At 41.7% G+C, this 24,416-nt stretch overlaps 1 protein-coding gene and 1 long non-coding RNA gene across 2 annotated transcripts; one reads left to right on the top strand and one right to left on the bottom strand.

Moving 5' to 3' along the window:
• Window positions 1-864: 864 nt before the first annotated feature.
• On the bottom strand, window positions 865-16,592 carry mrpl27 (mitochondrial ribosomal protein L27). Its single transcript, XM_088370978.1, has 4 exons — window positions 16,459-16,592; window positions 11,658-11,786; window positions 3,354-3,421; window positions 865-3,257 (listed from the first exon to the last, which is right to left on the bottom strand). The coding sequence occupies exons 1-4, from the start codon at window positions 16,499-16,501 to the stop codon at window positions 3,051-3,053; spliced, it is 447 nt and encodes a 148-aa protein (XP_088227104.1). The 5' UTR covers window positions 16,502-16,592; the 3' UTR covers window positions 865-3,050.
• A 2,971-nt stretch (window positions 16,593-19,563) lies between these two features.
• LOC148400130 (uncharacterized) lies at window positions 19,564-23,900 on the top strand. The gene is made up of 4 exons (XR_015857485.1): window positions 19,564-20,127; window positions 20,266-20,388; window positions 23,598-23,703; window positions 23,839-23,900. It is a non-coding gene; the product is annotated as an uncharacterized LOC148400130 (long non-coding RNA).
• Window positions 23,901-24,416: the final 516 nt, after the last annotated feature.

The raw sequence follows: 24,416 nt of genomic DNA, 5'->3' as shown, positions 1-24,416 counted from the left end.
ATTACTAGAATTGCAAATTGTCTTCACTTTTTATATTTTTTTAAAAATATTTGACCAGTTTTTACTCGTCTGATTTGAAAACGAGTTATTTGTCAGTTTGATTTGTAGCTTTTACTGTATATGAGGTGCTCATACATTTATTTGGGTTGACAGTCATAATGGCCCTCCGAAAGAAGCTATGACTACAATGCGGCCCGCGAAAGAAATTAGACACCCCTGGTTTGAGCCCTTTGACGCAGGTCACCTAGCGTGCATTCCTACTAAAGCTCATAATAGTCACAAGCAAGACAGCCAGAATAAGCAGCAGTCATAGTAGTGTTTCAAAATAGTATTTTTGTTGTTTTTTTCTTCAGGATACCGCACACCAGTGGTCCACAGCCTTTTTACGAGTGTATAAAAGTGATCAAGTCATCACAAAAATCACGATTTTTTTTATTATAAGCCGCACCTGACTATAAGCCGCAGAGTTCAAAATTTTGGAAAAAGTCACGGCTTATAGTCCGAAAATTACGGTACTACAATTATATGTCATATTGTACATCAAGTTTGCTGTATATGAAGTTTGACTGAATACATCATTGACTGGTTTGACATTCCCTTTAGCACAGCTCTATCTAGTGGATGCATAACGCAATCCAAGTCAACCCCAGTTTGATGCAGTAGCTTCTTTTCTATGCGCCTTTTAATCCGATACGCCCTATTTATGAAAATATTTCTAAAATAAGACATTCAATGAAGTTGTGCCATATAATCTAGTGCACCTCATAGGGCAGAAAATACCGTACATGTTTTATGCTGTTACAATTATTTGTGGCTTTGGGTCATCTCTTGAACAGGTGGGTAATTCCATAGAATAGAATAGAATAGAATAGAATAGAATGCTTTTATTTTCATTTTACAACAGCTATACACAAAACTGGGAGAAATCACACAGAAAGCCTTTGTTACTTTAAACTTAGTTGAGGACCATCATTTTTAAACTTGTATTGATAAACGTGAAGAAATTAGAAATTAAATTAGGTTCCTTCTGTCAGAACACATGTTTTCTTTTGGAGTCAAATAGGGCCTAATCACATTTTTATCAGATTTTTTTCATCTTACTTTTTTTAGATAAATGCTACTTCTTCCTGTCTTTAAATATTGGACTCTACCATGCTTTGTTGAGGTTGATTACAAACTGAAGAACCAGGACGCATCATTGCAACTTGGAGTCTTGGGTGGGACGGCCTTCCCTCGAAACGAGGAGGCAGTGTCATTGGTAGATTTTCATTAACAAACCCCTTCTTGGATTACTGCCCTTTTACATTTGTACATTACTTTCACGGAGAAGCATGGCCTTTTACGACCTGAGATACAGTGATGAGCTGTTGATCACTGTTCCTTTTCCATCCATCCATCCATCCATCCATCCATCCATCCATCCATCCATCCATCCATCCATCCATCCATCCATCCATCCATCCATCCATTATTTTTGCATCCATCCATCCATCCATCCCTTTCCCACTGTTCCTTTTTCATCCATCCATCTATATATCCATCCATCCATCCATCTGTTCCTTTTCCAGCCATCCATCCATCTGTTCCTTTTCCATCCATCCATCCATCCATCCATCCATCCCTTTTCCATCCACCCATCCATTCCTTTTCCATCCATCCACCTATCCATTCCTTTTCCATCCATCCATCCACCCATCCATTCCTTTTCCATCCACCCATCCATTCCTTTTCCATCCATCCATCCATCCATCCATTCACCCATCCATTCCTTTTCCATCCATCCATCCATCCATCCATCCATCCATCCATCCATCCATCCATCCATCCATCCATCATTTTTCCATCCATCCATCCATCCATCCATCCATCCATCCATCCATCCATCCATCCATCCATCCATCCATCCATCCATTATTTTTCCATCCATCCCTTTTCCACTGTTCCTTTTCCATCCATCCATCCATCCATCCATCCATCCATCCATCCATCCATCCATCCATCCATCCATCCATCCATCCATCCATCTTCCTTCTCTCCCTCCACCGGAGTCAGGTTGTAGGTACACCAGCTTCAATAAAAAAGCTGAGAATTCCCTCTCCCCAGCTAGTTCGACCAGCTCATCCCAAATAAACCCAAGGCGTTCCCTGGCCAGCTGGGCGATATAGTCTCTCTCCAACGTGTCAGGGTCATCCCCAGAGTCTTCTTCTGGTGGGACACGTCTGGAACACTTAACAAGGGAAGTGTCCAGGAGGAACCATAATAAAATGCCCGAGCCACCTCATGTGGCTCCTCTCTCCCGGACAACTGAGCTTCTCACCCTATCGCTAAGTGAGAGTCCAGACCCTCTGCGAAGATAATTCATTTCAGCCGCTTGTATCTGGGATTGTGTTCTTTTGGTCACGAGCTATGGGTAGAGACCGAAAGAACAAGGTGAGGGTAAGAACATAGAACGACGGGTAAAATCGACTGGTATACCGAGAGCTTCGCCTTTCGGCTCAGCTCTTTCTTCACCATGACTGATAGGTACAGACCAGTCAGTTGTGCAATGTCTGTTGTGATGCGAACTGCAGACCCTGCACCGATCCGCCAATCTCCCACTCCATCCCACCCTCACTCGTGAACAAGATACTTGAAGTCCACTTGGGGCAGGATCTCATTGAAGGCATTCAAATATTTTCGGATGGAGGACCATGGTCTCAGATTTGGAGGTGCTGATTTTCATTCCAGCCGCTTCACACTCGGCTACGAATGACTCAAGTGAGAGATGGAGATCATGGCTTGAAGAAGCCAACAGCACCACATCATTATTATTATTATCAATCATTATTATCATTGCTATTATTACTATTATTATGGATATTATTATTAACTGGATGCAAAACGTCAATCCAAGTTAAATGCTCAGTGAGCTGGAGTGTGACGTCTTTTCTGAAAATTTGGTTCATCTTTAACAGTACATGTTTTCAGAGGCAGTGTAAAATATGTGAATTCAGTGTTGTGGCATTTAATCAGAAGCTATTGTTTTTTGTCCTCACATGAGGGTTTAGAGTTTAGACCATGCTAACCAGTTTGAAGGTGGGTTCTTGCTTGACTGGAATAATGTTGATGAATGTTTTGTAAAGCAAAGATCCATTGGCAAGCTTGGTGATTATCTGGCTCGTCTCCATACTGCGAGGGTGGGGGATGTAGACCTCCTTGGTGAATTTGATGCAACCGTCTTCAAGCGCATATAGAGTGTTATTGGTTCCCATCCCAACCTTCAAATCAGAATGACATATGCAGTGACTGTGTTCGTGTAATTACCAGTTAAACATCAAACTACAATGACAGGAAAACAATAACGGTGCACTTACATGTGCTCCTGGGTGGTACCTCAGCAGCCTTTGTGTTGCCAGGATGTTGCCAGCATGGACAAAGTTTCCTTGCAATAACAAAAAATATAGGATGAAAATTTCATAAAATTACAGTGACACCTGAGAATTTCTTGAAACACTAGATGCAATATCACCATAATCTGAGATCAAAATAGGTTTCATGGATTAAAAGCAGGCGACACGTTTAGGTATTGGTTTGCACGTTCGCCTGATAGTTCAGATGTGCAGGTTGTGATTTTTGCTCCAGCTTTCCTGTGTGGAGTTTGCATGTTCTCGCTGTGCCTGACTGGGTTTTGTAGGGATACACTCGCCTTTGTGCGGGTAGCGTTGGATCGATTTTTGTTTAGTGACGGTGCATGTGGATGGTTGTTTGTTTCTATATGTGCCCCGTGACTGGCTGGCGACCAGTTCAGGGTGTAGTCAGCTGGGATAGGCTCCAGCGCCCCTGAACAGGATAAGCAGTGATGAGAATGGATGGCTAGTTTTAAAGCATTAAGGACTGAAATGACAGCAGTAATTTGTTTGTGACAATTTATTCCACTTACAATCAAAATTTCACGACAGCCGCCCCCAGCTAATTTTGTGCCTCAGCAGCCAGAGCGATTGATATCACGCAATACATCATAAAGCTCCAGCTGAGTTGATAGGACAATGTATCGCTACATCAGCCATGAACGTATTTTGACTGCAGCTGCAGCATTGTGCCACTATGGAGGAGCTACACCAACAGCAGAGCACCGTAAAGATTCCAAATAACCAACAAAGAAGGCACAAATTGAATAACATTTTTTTCTATTATTTTTCCCAGTAAGATGGTGCTATCGGCATGATAGATGATCGCAGATGATGATCGCTCTATGGTGCGTCTAATTTGGAAGTGCAGGTGGTGAGTGAAAAAAAAAAAACTGAATATACACATACAACCAGCCAAAGTCTCTGTCTCTAAAAAAACCCATTTATTACACGTACTTATATTTTTCGGACTATAAGTCCCGTTTTTTTTTTTTTCATAGTTTGGGTGGGGGGGCGACTAATACTCAGGAGCGACTTACATGTGAAATTACTCACAGATTTTTATTTGATCATTAACACATTACTTACTAGTATAGTTGATCACTTCACATGTTATTTTCACTTTAAACCGCATGAGGGCGCACTATAGCTGTGGAATAATTGGAGCCTCACTGACAATGAGTTCCATTCACTGACTTCTAGAGTCAGGAGATTTAATGATTTGAAATGGTATCTGAAAACAGCCTTCAAAATAAAGCAACCTACCTCAAATCAAAGCACGGCTGGATAACAAATAACATGGAGAATTCTTAACACATACTGTAAGTATCTTTTTAGAACAGCTTTTATTATTACAACAATTTTAATAACAAGGTAAAAGTGTACATACTGTAAATATGTTTTTAGAACTGTTTTATTATTATAATGATTTTTCTATAACAAGTTACAACACTTAAATGTGTTGGTTTTTTTTATAAAAAGGTACAAGTGTATAGACTGCAATTGTCTCCCCGCCTTCTGCTGACGAGTGGGCAACATTTGTGCCATAATTCCTCAATTTAAAAGTTTTATTTTGAATCTTATTTATTTTTTAATTTGGAAAAACAAATCCGCGATGTAGAGAAACCGCGATAAACGAACCGCGATGTAGCAAGGGATTATTGTAATTTGAACTGCAACTGACAACTAGTCCAACGTCAGCGGCGCACACGCGACGTTGTTTACTTAAAGGACGAAGGATTCGATCGATGGATTTAATGACGTGGAGTCACAGAGATAGTTTGATAAAATTGTTGTTTATAATTATATGGGCCTGTGGAATAATTTGAACTGCAACTGACGACGAGTCCAACGTCAGCGGCGCGGCGCATACGCGGTGTTGTTTATGTAAAGGACGATGAATTCGATCGATGGATTTAATGATTTCGAGTGACACAGATGGTTTGATAATATTGTTGTTTATATGATAGTTATTTGATATATATAGTTTATATATCGTTATATGGGCCTGTGGAATAATTTGAACTGCAACTGACGAAGAGTCAGACGTCAGCGGCGCGCTGCACACGCGGCGTTGTTTACAGAAAGGAGGACGAATTTGATCAATAGATTTAATGATTTGGAGTGACACAGATGGTTTGATAAACGTTTTATTTATGTTATAGTTATTTGAATAATTGCTAATGTTACATCAGGCCGGTTCTCAGCTCCTCGTTTGTGTTTATGTCACGTTAGCATACCGTATCGTTTAGCCCAGTGGTTCTTAACATGGGTTCGATTGAACCCCAGGGGTTCGGTGAGTCAGCTTCAGGGGTTCGGCAGAGCTGGTATGTCATTGCCCCGCCCCTCGCCACGCCCCCCGACCGCGGATGGCCGAACACACCGGTAGCACCCCCGCCCCCACGGATGGCCGAACACACCAGTAGCACCCCCACTCGTCCGCGGATGGCCGAACACACCGGTAGCACCCCCCCACCCCCGTCTGCGGATTGCCGAACACACCGGTAGCACCCCCCCTTGTCCGCGGATGGCCGAACACACAAACAGGACAAACGAACGGTACCATTTAGGTTCCATTTGGAGGAAAATGGGGGGCTGGGTGACGTCATCGCTAGAAAATAAATGTGTAATATCTACGAAACCGAAGGAGCAAAAACGAAAATTTTTGCTGCACAAACCAGCACAAACGAAGCACAAACAAAACAGACTATTTTTCTTAAATTTTGCGTGGGGTCGGGGGCCAGGTTCACGATGACGTCATCGCTATAAATGAAATGTGTAATCTCTACGAAACAGAAGCAGCACAAACGAAAAATTTTGCTGCACAAACGAAGCACAAACGAACGGTACCATTTAAGGTTCATTGGGGGGGCTGGGTGAACTCTGGATGACCTATAAAATAATCTTTCATAACTACAAAACCATAGCAGCACAAACAAAAATTTTTGCTGCACAAACCAACACAAACGAAGCACAAACGAAACAGACTATTTTCCTTAAATTTTGCGTGGGGTGGGGGGGCAGCTTCACGCAAGTAAGCCATACAGGCAGCAATGCATAAGAATGGAAATACCTTATGTCTGGTACTATCCCGAGGACTGGCAACCTCAAATATAACAGTACTTCAATACACTACTGTTATGACTGATCACTACTTAATAAAATTTGAAATTTTAGTTCTTTGACAAAGACAAGAGCGCAATCAGAATTACAGCAGCTGTAATATGAATTCCGTAACTACGACAACGCTATCCGAGTTACTGCCGCTGGCAACTGCCATATTTCCCACATATATCGGCTCTATTGATAATCTTAGAAATGAATTCAATGTGACATTGTTAAATGCCATCGACTCTGTAGCGCCACTACGTCTGAAAACTCGCCATAGAAAGCCCACTCCAAGGTTCACAGATGAAACACGTGCTCGTAAGCAATTACCGTATTTGCCGGTGTACAGGTCGACTCGGTGTATAAGTCAACCCCCTAAAATTCGACGGAAATTTACGATTTTATGATATATCCTTTGTATAAGTCGAGCTCAATTGTTGCATTATATTAAACTTCAAAATTCAATATGCGAAATTTATTGACGAAATGTGTTCAAATTCCGGGAGGCCGTGCGCATGCGGCTGTTTATAAGCACCGAGGAGGAGATCGCGGCCGGCGAGCTCGCGCACGACGCTCGGCACCAACGGGAGGCCGGAAATAGCTCCAAGCCGAGCGGATCGGCACTTTATAAGCACCGCGGAGGAGATCGCGGCGCCTCATTGGACTTCCAGCGGCCGGCGAGCTCGCGCACCCGCCCGGCACATCCGGGAGGCCGTGCGCACGAGCCAAGTGGCCGAAAATAGCCCCCGCCGAGCAGATCGGCTGTTTATAAGCACCGCGGAGGTGGTCGCGGCGCCTCATTGGACTTCCAGCGGCCGGCGAGCTCGCGCACCCGCCCGGCACATCCGGGAGGCCGTGCGCACGAGCCAAGTGGCCGAAAATAGCCCCCGCCGAGCGGATCGGCTGTTTGTAAGCACCGCGGAGGTGGTCGCGGCGCCTCATTCGACTTCCAGCGGCCGGCGAGCTCGCGCACCCGCCCGGCACATCCGGGAGGCCGTGCGCACGAGCCAAGTGGCCGAAAATAGCCCCCGCCGAGCGGATCGGCTGTTTATAAGCACCGCGGAGGTGGTCGCGGCGCCTCATTCGACTTCCAGCGGGCCGCGCACTCGCGCACGCCGCCCGGTTCAAATTTTCTAAGTGCAACGCACAATGAGATGCATGAGAAACGGCCTTGGTTACCATCACATTTGAAGCGATGAATACGAAGTTAAATTTTATGACTCGGTGTATAAGTCGAGGTCGATTTTTTTCGGTCGATTTTGGATCGAAAAAGGTCGACCAATACACCGGCAAATACGGTATGTAGAAATCATGAGCGCAAATGGCGTTTAACCAAACTTGAGGTTTTCCATCAGGCATGGCGTGACAGCCTCCTGAAATACAAAGATGCGCTTATCTTAGCAAAAACGAATTATTTCTCGCAAATTATTAATCTCAATAAAAACAATCCTAAATACTTATTTGATACAGTGGCAAAGGTAACACTACGACAGCCGACCTCTGATAGCTCCTTCCACTCAGCTGACGAGTTCATGAAATTTTTCACTCAAGATTGAGTCCATTACGGATGAGATCAAGATGACCGTTCCAATCGCTCAGTCGAGACCGTCGATTACCGGCGCTGACAATCATGCCATAAACCTCTCAAATTTTAAAAGCATGTCCCTTGAAAGGCTTACACAATTGGTTAATGCGGCTAAACAAACAACATGTTTACTCGACCCGCTTCCAGCCAAACTATTTAAAAAATTAATTCAAATTTTAGGACCGTCCGTCTTAAATATAATTAACCTCTCTGTCTTCTCTGGTATAGTCCCAACAGCCTTTAAAAACGCTATCGTTACACCGCTATTTAAGCGACCAAATCTCGACCCGGACTGTCTCAGTAATAGGCCAGTTTCAAATCTCCCATTCATAGCAAAACTTCTTGAAAAAGTAGAAGCGCAGCAGCTTATTGATTACATGGTCACCAATAATTGATATGAATCTTTTCAATCTGGCATTAGAGCTAATCATTCCACCGAGACTGCACTTGCTAAAGTGACTAATGATCTCCTCGTCGCTATGGATTCAAACACTTCATCGGTATTGTTAAGACACTGCCAGGACAATCGAGGGCACCTCTTGCAGCTCTTCGCTTTGAATTGGACATCCACTTTTTCTTTTAAATTATGTATTTTATGTGCCCTTTCTGCATCCATTGCAGCCTGGTGATCCTGAAAGGGGGATCCTCCCATCTGTGGTGCCTTCTCAAGGTTTCTCATTTTTCCCCTAGTAGGTTTTTTTTGAGTTTTTCCTTGCCCTCTTGGGAACTTAAGATCAGGGGACGGTTTAAGAATAATTGTCAATTTGTTTTGTATATGTGAAGCCCTTTGAGAATGCTTGTGTTTTAAGTGCTATATAAATAAACTTGACTTGATGAGAAACCCTTTCAATATGAATTGCATCTATTGACAGTTCCCTTCTTTTTTCTCTTACAAAAAATCATAAACTTTGGGTTTTTTTTACATTTAATAATTTATTGACATCAAAACATCTCTTAAATTTAATTATTTCCTGTTGGAATAATTTAAGTGAAGCCTTGGCCTGCCAGACTTGGAAGCCTCGCCTTTACGAGTTTATCTTTCCTTTGATCTAGGTTCTTCCTTTTTAGTGATAGGGATGTCTTTTGATCCCTGTCAGCCATTTGTATCCTTCCTGTCCTTATGTTGTCTGTGTGTTTTTGTTCCCGTAAGAGGCCTTCACTAACAATGAGCAGGGCTTATTTGCATAGGTGAAATGTTCTTTGTTTGATTCACAGGAACTTTATTCCTTTTAGTTAGCTGTAGGTTTGGTTCATAGATTGTAGTTGATCAGAACTGTTTTTCTTTGTTAAGGGTTATATACGGTTAGAAGTAGTTGCATACAAGTTATCCCATATTTATTCAATGTTTAAGGAACTGCATACCAGTTACCTCACGTTTGCTTAATGTGTGTTGAAGTGTTTAGGACAAGTTCCTTATTATTATTGTGTGTTAATTTACCAAGTACATAAAGTTAGCAAAGGTTTAGTTGCATTTGTTCCACAGCAGAGCGGCAATCAACGTGCTTCAAGGTATTTGATCACAGTCGAGGACGAGTCAGCCAACCTTGAGGGAAGACGGCCGGCTGAGGAAAGAGGACAGACTCTGCTAATCAGCATTGCTACAGACACAATCCCCCCTCCCTTTAGTGTAAGCAACGCTTCTGTAACAAGGGCAACCAAAACATTAAAAAGAGGGGCACGTGGAGTAAGGACTCAGAATTGATGGAGATGGTAACTGCGGTTCTTTTCTCTATCGTTCTCCTCGCGAGTAAACCTGTTCTGGTTGTCTTCTCCTCTTCCTTCCAGCGTGTGATTTAATGTCTGATCGTATTTAGACCTGACATTCCTCTTCAATAATGTTTGATAATGCTTTTAAGTCATGTCCTGAACTATAAAAGTTGGTGTCGTTCGCAAATACAAATTTCATTCAAACAATTTTGGTCCCAAAACCGAACCTTGTGGGATTCCACATTCAATCCTCATGTGTTCACAAAATCCACAAACTGTTGTCTATTGTCTAAATAACTTCTTATCCAGTCTAAAACTACTCCTTTCACACCAAATGAATGCAACTTCGACAATAATATAAAACAAGCTATAGTATCAAATGCTTTTTTAAGATCAATAAACACCCCTATAGTGTATTTCTTATTATCAGTAGCTGTTGCTATATCCTCCATTATATTTATTACAGCTGAAGCAGTGGATCTATTGTACCGGAATCCATACTGGCTCTCACTCAACAGTGTGTGTTTTTTTTTTTACTTTGGCACCAGTTCTCTGCAGGTCATTCATTAGGTTCCTCCGTGTGGTTCTGGGTTTTTTGTTCACCATTCTTGTGATTGTTTTGACCCCACGGGGTGAAATGTTGCGTAGAGCCCCAGATCAAGGCCATTATTGACCAAATACTTATTTTCCACCATAATTTGCAAATAAATCCTTTAATAATCAGAAAATGTGATTTTCTGTATTTTTTTTTAAATTATGTCTCTCATAGGTGAAGTGTACCTATGATGAAAATTACAGGCATCTTTCAAGTGAGAGAACTTGCTGGATTGCTGACTAAATACTTTTTTGCCACTGTATGTTTATCTTTTGAGCACTCATACTCGACTCAAATGATAAATATATTTTTTTCATTTTTATGGCCAACTCGCTATGCCCATCAGTGTCCATCCACTCGTCTTTGACGGATGTATCACGTCTTATTTCCCGCTCCTCGCCGTTTCCTTGTGTGTCAGTGTTCGTTGTCATGGTTTTTGTTCGCGTGTCTCTGTCGCGCGTCTGTGCACTCGCCCCTTCCTGCCATTGTCTACCCGTAATCAGTGTAATTGCCGTCACCTGCCCCTCGTTACCTGTCTTGTATTTAAGTCCTGTCTGCGTGTCACTCCCTTTCAGATCGTTCTGTCAGTCAGTTTCTGTTAAGCCGCTGTTAATTTGTTTCTGTAGCCTGTCCTGTTTGCCCGTCCTGTAAGTTCCTGTTTATTCCTGCCGGTTAGTTCTACCATGCTCTCCTGCTTGTTTGTTCCCCCCATCCTCTCCTCCACCACCCTTTTCCCTTCAATAAACCATGGTCCACGCTGCATTTGGTTGCCCTGCTCCATTCCACGTGACAGGATGTCCATTTTCCGAAATGAAGGACAAAAAAAAGGACGGACTGAGAATGGACACAAGAGGGTTTTCACCCGTCTGTGTAATCGTCACTAACCAGGCCAAGTGCTGACAGACCTGTTGTGTGTTATATGTGTTTGTTATGGTCTGTTCACCTGTGACGTGAAAGGAACTGTGGCGTAGGGTCCTTTGCACGACTTTGATCGCTAATGTTCACTTGCTTGTGCAAGTGTTACATGTAGTATCAGAGAAGAGGTCACTCATTACTCATTTAAAAACGTCAAATGAACCACTTTCATTTCCTAAGCGACAATGGACAAGTACTGCTTTATTCTTGTTGTATCTTATGTCCTGCCATCTTTGGGACTATCAAGGAGGACACAACTGCTCAAGAATTTAGCAGCTCTTGGGGGGGGGGATTATTGAGGCTTGAAATTATTCAATACACCAATTTCATAAAGATATTTAAAAAAACATTAGATTATTACCATCTTGCTTCTTGAGGCCGTATCTTTTGCCAGCACTCTTCCCACCATGGTTCTTGCTGCTACCACCAGCCTTCTTGGATGCAAACCTCAACGAGGACAGGAGAAAGAACTGACCAGGATCTAAAAGACCTGAAATCAATACGATTAAAAACTGAGTGAGTAAGCAAGCACCTATAAACGCTAAATCTGCCTCGCTGCATAGTGCATAAGTGCAGTCATCTTTGTTACTTTTTATTTTGCACAGAATTTGCTACTTTATGTTCAATATTGACGAAATCTGGGTGTTAAAGAGAAAAGTTTGACTAAAGTTTGAAATCATTTAAATCAAGATTAGGGGTAAAAGCATAAGAAATTTAATTTGAATGAAAACTGTGGGTGCTTAAAATGACTACAGTGAATTAACCATAACTTTTCTGTTCATACTCTTGGGGTGCAGACAGGACAACCAAATGTGACACACTGAGTCTTTATTGATGTTTGGTGAAAGGGGAAGTGGCTATTATATTAGGTGCAGAGTGGTCAAAGAACGAGGCGAAAGCTTGCTCAATGATTGGGCAGTTGGTCAGGGCCAGTGATGTTCAGGCTAGGTCGATGATCGGGCAGCTGGTCAGGGCTAGCAGCGTTCAGGTATGGTTGGTCAGTTGTGCAGGCGTGGGTCAGCAACTCGGAAGCAAGGCACAAGACAAGGTACTAGGCACGAGTAGCACGGACGTGGACACAGGCAAACAGAACCAGGACTAGGTAAGACGAACTGACGGGGGCTGGTTGGATTCATGGGTTTTAAATAGCATCCTTAACGAGCAGGGACAGGTCTCTGATAAGTGGGCGTGGCTGTGGCTTATAGTCTGTGGAGGAAAGTTACCAGCTGGGGGCAGGTGACACGGCACGTGACACATAGAGCACACATTGATTCTTTTTAAATAATATTGTACGTGATGTGTGTTTTGTCCAAACGGGGACTGATTTTCAAACACAAACTATAAACAGAAAACAGCATAATGGAGGAAATAAAATAAACAATGAATGTCAATTAGAGGAGGGGCTTTCAACTGGTTTTGTCCAAGGGACCACCATTAAAACCAACAAGCAACTATTATTATATTTTGCACCAAAGAAAGATAGACATATGCATATTATTTATTTGTATCTCTGTTTAATTTGGGAATCTCAGCTACATTTGACATAATTTGGATGGGTAAATGATTATCAAAGTTAGCTGGAAAATAATTCAGTCTAAATAATAAATCAATTTTATTTTTAAAGATGTTACAATTATTTACCATTACCATTTCCAATTTCGTCGACCACCTACAATACCGGCACAAATGACTAGAGGGCTGTGGACCACCGGTTGACAATCTCTGAATTACAGAATATAATTTCTGGAGAGATTTTGTGTGAAGGCTGAAAAGAATTGAAAAAATTGTGGAATTATTTAAAATGATTTTGAATGATGTCGATATATATACCTGAAATGAGGAGAACATGTGGACAGTGTTATTGCTTAAATCAGACAAAAAATGAACATATTAGAGGAAAGAAGAAAATCCTAACTTCTGTCTTTCATTTTGGGAATAATGAAAAATGTAGGTACACGAATAAACTACACAGAAATAATGTGTTCCCTTGATATATCGCAGTTGAACTACCACAGCCTTTGTTTCACAGCTTTTTTTGGGCGTGGTCAGCGAATTATGCTTTTGTTTAAATCAGGGCTGTGGACTCGGACTCGGGGACTCGGACTCGGTCGGACTCGGTCATTTTTGCCGGACTCGGACTCGGTCGGACTCGGTCATTTTTGCCGAACTCGGACTCGGTGCTGATTTTGACCGAGTCAACCGAGTCCGACAATAAAAAAAAAATACGTTAAATTTTATTTTCATCATGCTGCTGAGAATGTGCGTAGGAATACTGTCCACAGCCCTGCTTACGATCAATGCGGCCACGTTGAGTTGCACTTAGGCTAATGTTTACATTATGTACCAATGTCAAGGATGATTGTGTCACCCAGCTTATATCGTTATTTTGATTTTGATCTAAATTAGCCTTGAATAAAGACTAAGCAGTCACATGAATTAACAGAAAAAATGGACAGCCGGACTCGGACTCGGACACGGACTCGGTGGTCAAGAGGCCGGACTCGGACTCGGTGCAAAAATCCGACCAAGTCCACAGCCCTGGTTTAAATGTATGAATGCTAAATGGTGACCACTTGTACATTGGTTGCTGCCGCTCCGGCCCGAAGCATGTTAGCACTGTTGACCACAGTCGACAATGTATAAAAAATCTGTTTTAGATTTCACCAGAGTGTGGCAGCAGACCTGTGGGCATTCTTTCGGAAACACTAAGCTCCGAATGCGCTCTGCCTCTCCAAACACACCGTTCTCAAAATTGTGTGCTCTGAGAAAGATGTTTTAATATGACAGAAAAAAACTACAAAGACGTGCTGCCTGTAGCATTATGGTAGCATGGATTAAAGCCAAAAAAAAAAAAACGTCTTGACAAAGTTTTTCAGGTCAAATTATATTCCCCAGTTCATTTACGTGCGTTGAAACACATTGACAGCAGTTCCATTTTTTGCCGCATAATTGCTTCTCTGAGGTTTTCATGTTAAAAGGAGTATAGTTTGTACATGCTCTTAGCCCAATAGACCTAGTTTTCTAATACAAAAATCCCTCGCTATATCGCAGTTCATTTATCGCGGCTTCAGTAAACTGCGGATCCCCCCCCAAAAAGGGAGCGCCCACACAACACAGTACGTACACTTGTACCTTGTTATAAAAAAGTTGTTATAATAATGAATTCTAAAAACATATTTACATTATTGCAACTTGTTATATTTTTTTTTATAATACAAGAGTTCTAAAAACATGTTTACAGTATGTACACATGTAACTTGTTATAAAAAAGTTGTTATAATGATAAGAGTTCTAAAAACATATTTACAGAATGTAGTATACTATAGCTAAATCTACATGCTACACACACACGCGCGCGCGCGGTTACACTGTTACAGGTTCATAACATCAACGTATTCACATGGCCACTTCGTAGCTTGCTTTAGTAAAATGTACTTTTGACTCGCAGCCCCGTGTGAAGAATCGCTGTTGTGATGCCAGTTCAGCTTGGCGCTGCTTCACTTTATCAGCACGGTCACTCCCTGTTAGCTTGTCATATGTGTTAGCATGTTTAGTCTGACAGTGTCTCTTTAGGTTGAAATCCTTAAACATGACAACCATCTCTTCACAAATTAGACAAACACAGTTTCTTTGATTTTCACTGAAGAAGTATTGTAATTCCCATTTCACTTGAAAGCAACGGCCCTCAATGTCAACTTTCCTCGTTTTCTTTGCGGTCCCCATGGCAGAAATTAGCGGAGAGGGGTGGTGCTGCCACCCTTTCGTAATTGGAGGAATTACAGTTTCAAATTTCATGATTTTTTTTTTTTTTATTCAGTTTGACAGTGCAGGCAGGCCATAAATAATACATTACAAGACTGAAGCTGTGGGCTGTATGAAATCTGACCGGGGGCCGGATTTGGCCCGCGGTCCATACTTTGGAAATGTCCAAAGTATGGACCCGCGTTCAAATACTAAAAAGGTTTCAATCCAAACCATATTAATATCGTCAACCATTTTTAAAAGAAGAGTAATGTTGAACAGATTTCTATTTCAGTTTGCTCTTACTCAATTTCAATGTTTTCAATCGAATCAATACAACGATTCTTTTGGCAAAACTTGATTGTATTATGATCATACAAATAAACATCTACATAACTTTAAATTCAACGTTATTTTTTTTTACATTACATGAGCTTGTTATAACTTGGCCAGCCGAGAGACAGTCTCTCTAGCGTGTCCTGGGTCGTCCACAAGGTCTCCTACCAGTGGGACATGCCCGGAACACCTCCCCAGGGAGGCGTCCAGGAGGCATCCTGATGAGATGCCCAAGCCACCTCATCTGGCTCCTCTCAGCATGGAGGACAATTTTGCATTACTTATAACTCCTGTTTGAAATGTTTAAGAGGCAAAAATAATTGTAAATGTAAATTTAAGGTATTTCATACAGTTTGTTTAACGTTATCTGACTCTTCAGATATGAATGAAAGGCAGAATTTGTGTTTTTAGAGTTGTTCACATCTGCCCGAGTGGCTTATATTTGTTTATTTTGTCATTTAAAAGATAAAGACAAACGGGACAATGAAATTTGTTTTATAACAGTGTGTTAGCATGAAACTTTGGTCCTTAAAAAAATCCGAAAAAACTATTGGCCCCCAGACCCCTTCACTTTATCAAATTTGGCCCACCTTGCAAAATGTTTGGACACCCCTGCCCTAGGTGAACGACATGGCTGACCACAGAGGTTATTTTCTAACATAATTTTCATAAAAAGTCGTCCATTAATTAATTTTGTTGCTTTTATTTAATAGGTGGCGAACGACGCTCGCTGTCGGAGCACAGTATTGAGAATCAAGGTTACGACTGGCTTAAATTCGTCAGTCTGGAAACTTCTAGTATAAACTCTCTCTGGCCTTAGGTAAATATATATATATATATATATATATATATATATATATATATATATATATATATATATATATATATATATATATATATATATATATATATATACACATTACATTTACACAAATCGTTTGATACAGATCATAAATTAATCACAAAGTCAATGATTTCAATACTACATCCAAGTTCATCCAAAGTACTATTAGGGAAAACGATGTATTCATGGTTGTATTTTAACAGGTGACAAAGTAAAGTGAAAACAGTAAAACATCAGTTACCAGCAGCAATGTATGTGGTGAAGCACTGTCGCAGCATTGCCATATGAAAAGCTTCAGTTACGTCCGACGAAGGTATTGTCAAGACGCGATTTGGACTGATCAGCTCGGAGGGCAGCGCCTACTGATGATGTCACGCTACGGCAAGGCCAATGAGACGAACTACACTAAACCGCATTTATCATGGAAAAACCATTTTTTTGCTCTTAAAATTTTTTGATTGTGCACTTGGAGTCACCAATGAAGAAAAGTGCAATGTATCCCTCCAGGTGTTGCAGAGATATTGTATGATCTGTTTGGGGGCTATGTTTTTCTCTTTTTTTAGTGTGTTATTTTTTGTTGTTCTGACACGCACACGCAACACGCCACACGAAGCACACACAAAACGCCACACACTCCCATTGTCATATGCGGGAATCGAACTCACGGTGTCGGCACACAGGACCGATAAGTGAACACTGTACACCTCACCAAGGGTGTCCAAACTTTTTTCAAAGCGGGCCAGATTTGGTTAGATGAAAATGTATAGGGGCTGACCATTCGCGCCGACTCAAATATCCTATCTCAAAATATTAGAATATCATGAAAAAGTATACTAGTAGGGTATTCAACTAATCACTTGAATGGTCTAATTAACTTGAAACACCTGCAAGGGTTTCCTGAGCCTTGAAAAACACTCAGCTTGGTTCAGTAAACTAAATCACAAGTATGGGGAAGACTGCTGATCTGACTGCTGTCCAGAGGACCATCATTGACACTCTCCAGGAGGGTAAGACACAAAAAGAGAAAGCTGTTCACTGAGTGCAGTTTCAAAACACATCAACAAAAAGTCTGTTGGAAGGGGCAAATGTGGCAGGAAACGCTGCACAACCAAGAGAGATGACAACAGCCTTAATAGCATTGTGAAGAAGAGTCACTTCCAGAATTTGGGGGAGCTTCAAAGACAGTGGACTGAAGCTGGAGTCCAGATATCAAAAGCCACTGTTCACATACGTGTCCGGGCAACGGGCAACAATAGTCTTATTCCCATGGTCAAGCCACTTCTGAACTCAACACAACGGAAGAAGCGTCTGCCTTGGCTATGGAAAAGAAGCACTGGACAATTCCAGAGTGTTCCAAAGTCCTCTTTCCAGACGAAAGCAAGTTTTGTATTTCATTTGGAAGTTAAGGCACCAGAGTCTGGAAAAAGGCTGGAGAGAAGCAAAATCCAAGTTGCTTGAAATCCAGTGTGAAGTTCCCACAGTCAGCGATGGTTCGGGGAGCCATGTCAGCTGCTGGTGTTGGTCCACTGTGTTTCATCAAGTCCAGAGTAAATGCAGCTGTGTACCAAGAGATTTTAGAGCACTACATGCTTCCGTCTGCTGAAAAGCTCTATGGAGATGATGATTTCATTTTCCAGCATGATCTGGCACCTGCCCACAGTGCCAAAACCACCAGTAAATGGTGTACTGACCTCGATTGGCCTGCCAATTCCCCTGACCTGAACCCCATAGAGCAGGGGTGGGCAATTAATTTTTACAAGTGGCCACATGGAAAAACCTGAGTTGTGTCAGAGGGCTACACCTACGATAACTTAAACCTGCTCAATTTTCTTCCATTGTAAAATGCACTAAATTATTTATTTTAAATAGTTGGTACTGGTAATTAGAAGAATACAATTATTCTGTTTATATTTATACTAAGCTATGTGAAATTGTGGTGTAAAGGTCAAATAAAAAACAATTATTAATCAGTACAATTTATTCTTAACTTCTTTAACTTTTCCTCAAATGACAAAGCCGCTCCATCTCCAGGTGTGAATTTTGATAAAAAGTCCTTGTTGGGCTTGCAGTTTTGCTAGCAATGCGCCAGCCTCTGATGCGCCCTGTTTATCAGACAGATGTATTTTTTCTCATGCTTGGTCGTGTAGTGGCGACTCAAATTATATTCTTTAAACACAGCAACCTGTGTACCACAAATCAGGCACATGGCTTTAGCTTTTCTTTCTGTAGAGAAATACTTGGCAGTCCATGTCTTGTTGAAAACACGGCGCTCCTTGTCAACTTTTCTTTTCTGAGGGTCAGCACACGTTTCTCGGGCAGCATTACTTCGCACTGTTCACCTTCATGCACAGCTCACATACACGTACGCTACACGGAAGTGCGACGCCTTTCAAAATAAAAGCGAAACAGTTGTATTGTACGCACGACACAATTTTTTTTTTTTTTTTTTTAAATTACGATTGGCCTCATGCGGGCCGGACAGGGACGCACAAAGGGCCGGATGTGGCCCGCGGGCCGTAATTTGCCCAGGTTTGCCCTACGGCGTCGCACGGCGTCAGCACTATGTTGTTTTCAATACAAACATGAAGAACACAGGTTTGCATCAGTCAATTTAGATTTTTAGAAAGGATTATTCTCATTTTATGTCTTTAAGTTCATTCGCGTTCTGCCGTTGAATCGGGGTCCATTCAAAGACCAGTCGTACAGACGGAACACTCAATCACTTCACCAAAAAGCAACGATATAATTACGTGAGCTCTTTGCATTAACCTCGATGCAAAGGAACTCCTCTTTTTGGGTAGCATTACATGCTACAAGGAGTATATATTACAAAGGAGACTTTATACTTAATTGTGATCATCATTCATCCATCCATCCATTTTATCACTCAGGTATTTCAAAGCAAAGTCATATTGATGCATTTATTAATTTGCTTTAAAATGACAGCGCATTATAATTAAATGCTGACACTATAGCAGCGGTCACCAACACAGTGCCCGCGGGCACCAGGTCGCCCGTGAGGACTGCATGAGTCGCCCGCAGGACTGTTCTAAAATTAGCTCAAATAGCGGCACATGTCAGTGAGCTGCATCTAGTTATTTTACAGTCAAACCTCGGTTTTCGAACGTCCCAGTTCTCGAACGCTACAGCTCTTCCAGTCACCACCCCCTCTGCCACTGCTCCATCAGCCACAGCTCCTCCAGCCACAGCTCCCTTTTCCCCTGCTCTTAATACCTCAACACCACCATGATTGTCTTTGACCTTTAGACAAACGAGGTAAAATGTAGACAAATGTAAGATGTATTCACGATAAAACTCTAAATATGTTAAGACATACATTATGATATGTGGCACAGGTCTTGTACTCACAAAGTCTTTTATAAATACCACTTGCTGCTATGGAATGAACCACATTGACACTGACTTATTTTTGGCAGACGTCCAAGATGCCTGGAAGGGAAAGCACGTCCATGTTCTCCTATCAAAAATCAGGGTGTACAAATTGTTCTTTTGGGACATTGTAAAAGTTGGACCCAATTCTGAGCTTGTCACGCCCGTGCCAGAGGACACTCAGCCGGCAACTTCCCTCAGCCACACCCCTTCATTACCGCAATGACTCTCACCTGCTCCCTCATGTATTTAAACCCTGTCCGCGTGTTTCATCTCGGTCGGTGTCTCCTGTTTCTTCCCGTTTGTTTCCGCGCCTGTTGTGTCTTCGCCGGGTCTTGTGTGTAGGCTCACGGTCAGAACCTCTTCCTGGTCTGCGCTTGGTACGAGGGGAATCCCGTTTCCCGCTCGCTGTCCGTGAACCTCTTTCCAGCGGTTCCTTTGTTCACCTTCCCCCTTCCCTTCAATAAATCCTTGTTCAAGCTGCATTTGGTCGCCCTGGCTCAACTCTATCCTGACAGAGGTAAAATGATGGTTTCATATCTAAAATTTAGGTTTCTTGGTTTGACTGTTTTGTTTCAAGTCTTAATTGGCAGCACTGTATTTTTTTGGGGCGGAAAAAATATTTTCTGTTTCAATTTGTTTGCCATTTCAATTACAGGTTATAAACGTGTACCTCCTGTTGTCGGTGAACAAACGCAACCAAATCAGTGTGGAAAAGGTTTCCTATATTGACTCATTTGCAATGACTAATTTATGGAATGGGAAGAGCCAGAGACTCAAGGTATGTCTGTATTAGTATTAATTGAATTAGTGGCCCAACAACTGTCATGCGGTCGCGTTTATTTTTCCGGTTTTCTGTCTCGTCGGTGTCGTAACTTTACTTCCTGTTTTATTTTGTCATCCCTTCCGTTTCAGTTCGTGTTTCCTTCCTCGGTGTTTGGTTGTCTTGTCTTCCCCGATCCCGATTGTGGCACCGGCGTGATTGGCGCTAATTGTCAGCACCTGCCTCCCAGCCCTTTTGTGTGTATTTAGTCCGCCTCTTCCCCTTGTCTTGTGCCAGTGTGTCTTGCCTCGTCCCGACCACCAGCGATTCTTTGACGTCCGAGCTCTCAGTAAGATTCCTCCTTTTTGTCTCGCCACCGAGCGACGCTTTTTGTTAGTGCCTTGATCCCCATAGCCTTTTTGTCTCGCCCCAGTGCGACGCTTTTGTTTGAACTTTTTGCCACGTGTTTCCCTCGCAAGAGGCGTTTTGAGTTGTACTTTTGATCAGTGTGTGTGCTGGAATAAATCCGAGAAAAAACGACTCTGCATCCGAGTCCTCCGCCTTGTTCCCTGCCTGACAACAACATTATTAAGACAATTGTATTAAAAAACTCAATTGGCATTCATTTTCTTCTTTACGCATTTTATTGAAATTATTGGCAGACGTATTTTTTTCTTCTGTTTAATTTAGATCAACCCAGTGGAATACAAGCTTATTGTTGGCATTGTCAATGAGCATAATTGTCATGGATCGGTATGGAGCAGGGCGACCAAATGCAGCTTGGACCAGGGTTTATTGAGGGAAAAGGTAGTTGGAAGGGAGGATGAGGGGAACAAACCAACAGACAGGAACCAAGAAACCAGAAACAAGAACGACATCAAACGTGAAGACATCAATGATCCGACAGGGAGTGAGGGGCAGACAGGACTTAAATACAAAACAGGTAAAAAGAGGCAGGTGACTGTGGTTACATTGATTGAGGTAACACAGGAGGGGAGGGACAGCACAAACAGAAACCATGGTAACAGATGTATTAAAGCACCCGGGGACGAATTGTGACAATAATCATTGGAAGTTGGCGGTAAAGAAATGTTTTAATTGCCACAAGAGGGAGTAACATTACATCAACAAATATATAGTTGTGCGCAAAATATTTAACAATTCATGCATATGAGTAATAAAACCTCATACTTTGTGTATAAAAAATCATGCCAGGAGAAAAAAAGGTCCTTACTACTGTTGGATTTTGTCCACAATTTAGGGAGCGTGCTATCTGCGCCTCACGGCAAAAGCCATTGCCAATCACCTGTTATCCAATTTACTCACTGCGTGCTCGTTTGATTTCTTCAGATTTAGGAAAATGCTAAGACACTGAAGCAGAAATTAGACTTACACAGGTTGGTTGAGTTCAATCACAATTCTTGTTCAGAAAGCTATGTCTTCAGGAAAGTACAATACGTGTGTAGGGGGGGGCTGTTGTCTTCCATCCCGTCTTTCGGCCTTGGCGATCATCTTTGGCCGAGTTCTCGGTGGGGGCTGTTGTCTTCCCTCCCGTCTTTCGGCCTTGGCGATCATCTTTGGCCGAGTCTTTGGGTGGCTCCTTCTGGCACCTGCTGGTTTTATCTCCACGTGACCTTCCTGTGAACATTCTTCTCCAATCTTGGACATACACTGTCGTACCTCATTCTTTCAATTTTGTCATTTTGTACGAAATTATGTTAGCTTTTGGCTGTGACATCATTAATCTATTGCTGTTCCCTGACTATGTAAAATTTGTTCTTTTGATACTTCATGTCTTTGCTTATTCTTAGTTTAATCATGCTTCCAACCGTATCTTTTCTTTGTTAGGCAAAATATTTCCCTCTGTGCAGAGCGTTCAATAGTAATCAAAAACTGGCATCTAGCATTAGTCAAAACCAGGGCTGTGGACTTGGTCGGATTTTTGCACCGTGTCCGAGTCCGAGTCCGGCCTCTTGACCTCCGAGTCTGGCTGTCCATTTTTTCTGTTAATTCATGTGACTGCTTAGTCTTTATTCAAGGCTAATTTAGATCGAAATCTAAATAATGATATAAGCTGGGTGACATAATCGTCCTTGACATTGGTACATAATGTAAACATTAGCCTAAGTGCAACTCAACGTGGCCGCATTGATCGTAAGCAGGGCTGTGGACAGTATACCTATGTGCATTCTCAGCAGCATGATGAAAATAAAATTGAACGTTTTTTTTATTGTCGGACTCGGTGGACTCGGTCAAAATCAGCACCGAGTCCGAGTCCGGCAAAAATGACCGAGTCCGAGTCTCCGAGTCCGAATCCGAGTCCACAGCCCTGGTCAAAACATAAGATACAATCAAGTACTGAACGGTCTCTGGCCGTGTCCATGATTTAGAGAAAAACATCAGGCATGCATTACACAGTTCCTTAAGGGTCATTAAGCTATTTAGGCAATATATCAAAAGACATTTGTTATTTCAAAGTGCTCAGAAATATATATCAGATCATAAAGTTTATAAAAACCTTTCTCACTACCACTTATCAAAAATGTCTAGTTATGTCTTTATTGATTTGGTGTGTAGGTATATTTATATGCTTGAAATGTTTCTTTTATCGATTTAATATGTGAATATACTTTTCTGCTTATGTACTTTATTCAATGAGGTTTGAGCATATCTGTTTTTGTAGCTAGGCAGGACTTTTTGTATTTCGACCCCATTCCTTCACTACTTGATCCTCTTGGTGAGTCTCAAATGGACATTAAAAAATGGCTGGAATCAGGTTTCTAAAAGTCAGAGTACTATTGCGATATCAACATTTAACTGAAGATGTGCGCTTTTTTTTTTTTTGAAAGTGGACTATGTTTTTGTTTTTATCAATACAAATTATGTAATTGACGGATAAAACTTGAAATTTGTGTTGATATGTACTGGCTCTTATATTTCAGGGCGTTCATGCACAAGTCCCCCATCCCAGGCAACAAGATTTAACCTCTTGTGGTGTCTTTGCTTTGAAAGTATGCATTTGATTTACAGACTAGATTTACCAAACTCGTATCACTCAATTATGCAAAAACCTAATCAAACATTACTCAAAACTAAAAAAAAAACAAATTTAGACCTCATACAACAAAGGACTAAAACATTTTTTTTTGTATGATATATACGCTAAAGATGGCAAACATTTAAAGCATTCTTTATGCACTGTAAACATCTGACATTGTCTTTTTCAGTTTGCAGAACATCTTCTTTCAAATGAAGAAATATATTTCTCAGCAAAGGCACATGATGTTAATAGGTACAGGCTGCAAATTGCCACAACGCTTCTATTAGAGACTGGTAAGTAATATGCAACCAAGAGATGTTATTGCCACCCAAAGAATGGTCGTGACTGTGCTATCAGTGCTATATACAACTCAGTTAAGTTTTACACAGGGAAGTACTATAGCACTGCTTCTGTCTTTGTTTTCACAGATGATTTATCTAACTTGTGCTTTTATTGTGGGGAAGCTACACATGACACAGACAACCGATGGGTAATTATATCTTGTTAACTAATGCATGTGATGATTAAGATATATATTGAGTTACACATTCATTATAAATTATTGTCTGTTGTTCTATGTTATCAGCATTGCGCGTTTTGATGTTTAGAACTTCCTAACGTTTAATACCGTTTTGGCCCAAATATAAGACGATGTTTTTTGCATTGAAATAAGACTGAAAAAGTGGGGGTCGTCTTATATCCGGGGTCTACACATTATATCGATTTTCAGTTGTGCGCAGCGGTAAATTAAAGGTTGCTGGTATTGACTATGTTGCTGTGATCATGTGCGTCTTTGACACAAAGTGAGCATATACATTTCATTGTTACTACTGTCTACGGATACAAGCGGCTGAAATGAGTTTCCCTTTAGAGATAGGGTGAGAAGCTCGGTCATCCGGGAGTGACTCGGAGTAGAGTCGCTACCCCTCCACGTTGAGAGGAGCCAGATGAGGTGGCTCGGGTATCTCATCAGGATGCCTCCTGGACGCCTCCCTGGGGAGGTGTT

This window comes from Syngnathus floridae, chromosome 3 (assembly GCF_059516105.1).
Source record: "Syngnathus floridae isolate MCC-2025c chromosome 3, RoL_Sflo_1.0, whole genome shotgun sequence".
Classification (NCBI taxonomy): Eukaryota; Metazoa; Chordata; class Actinopteri; order Syngnathiformes; family Syngnathidae; genus Syngnathus; species Syngnathus floridae.
This window is presented reverse-complemented; position numbering and strand designations above follow the sequence as displayed.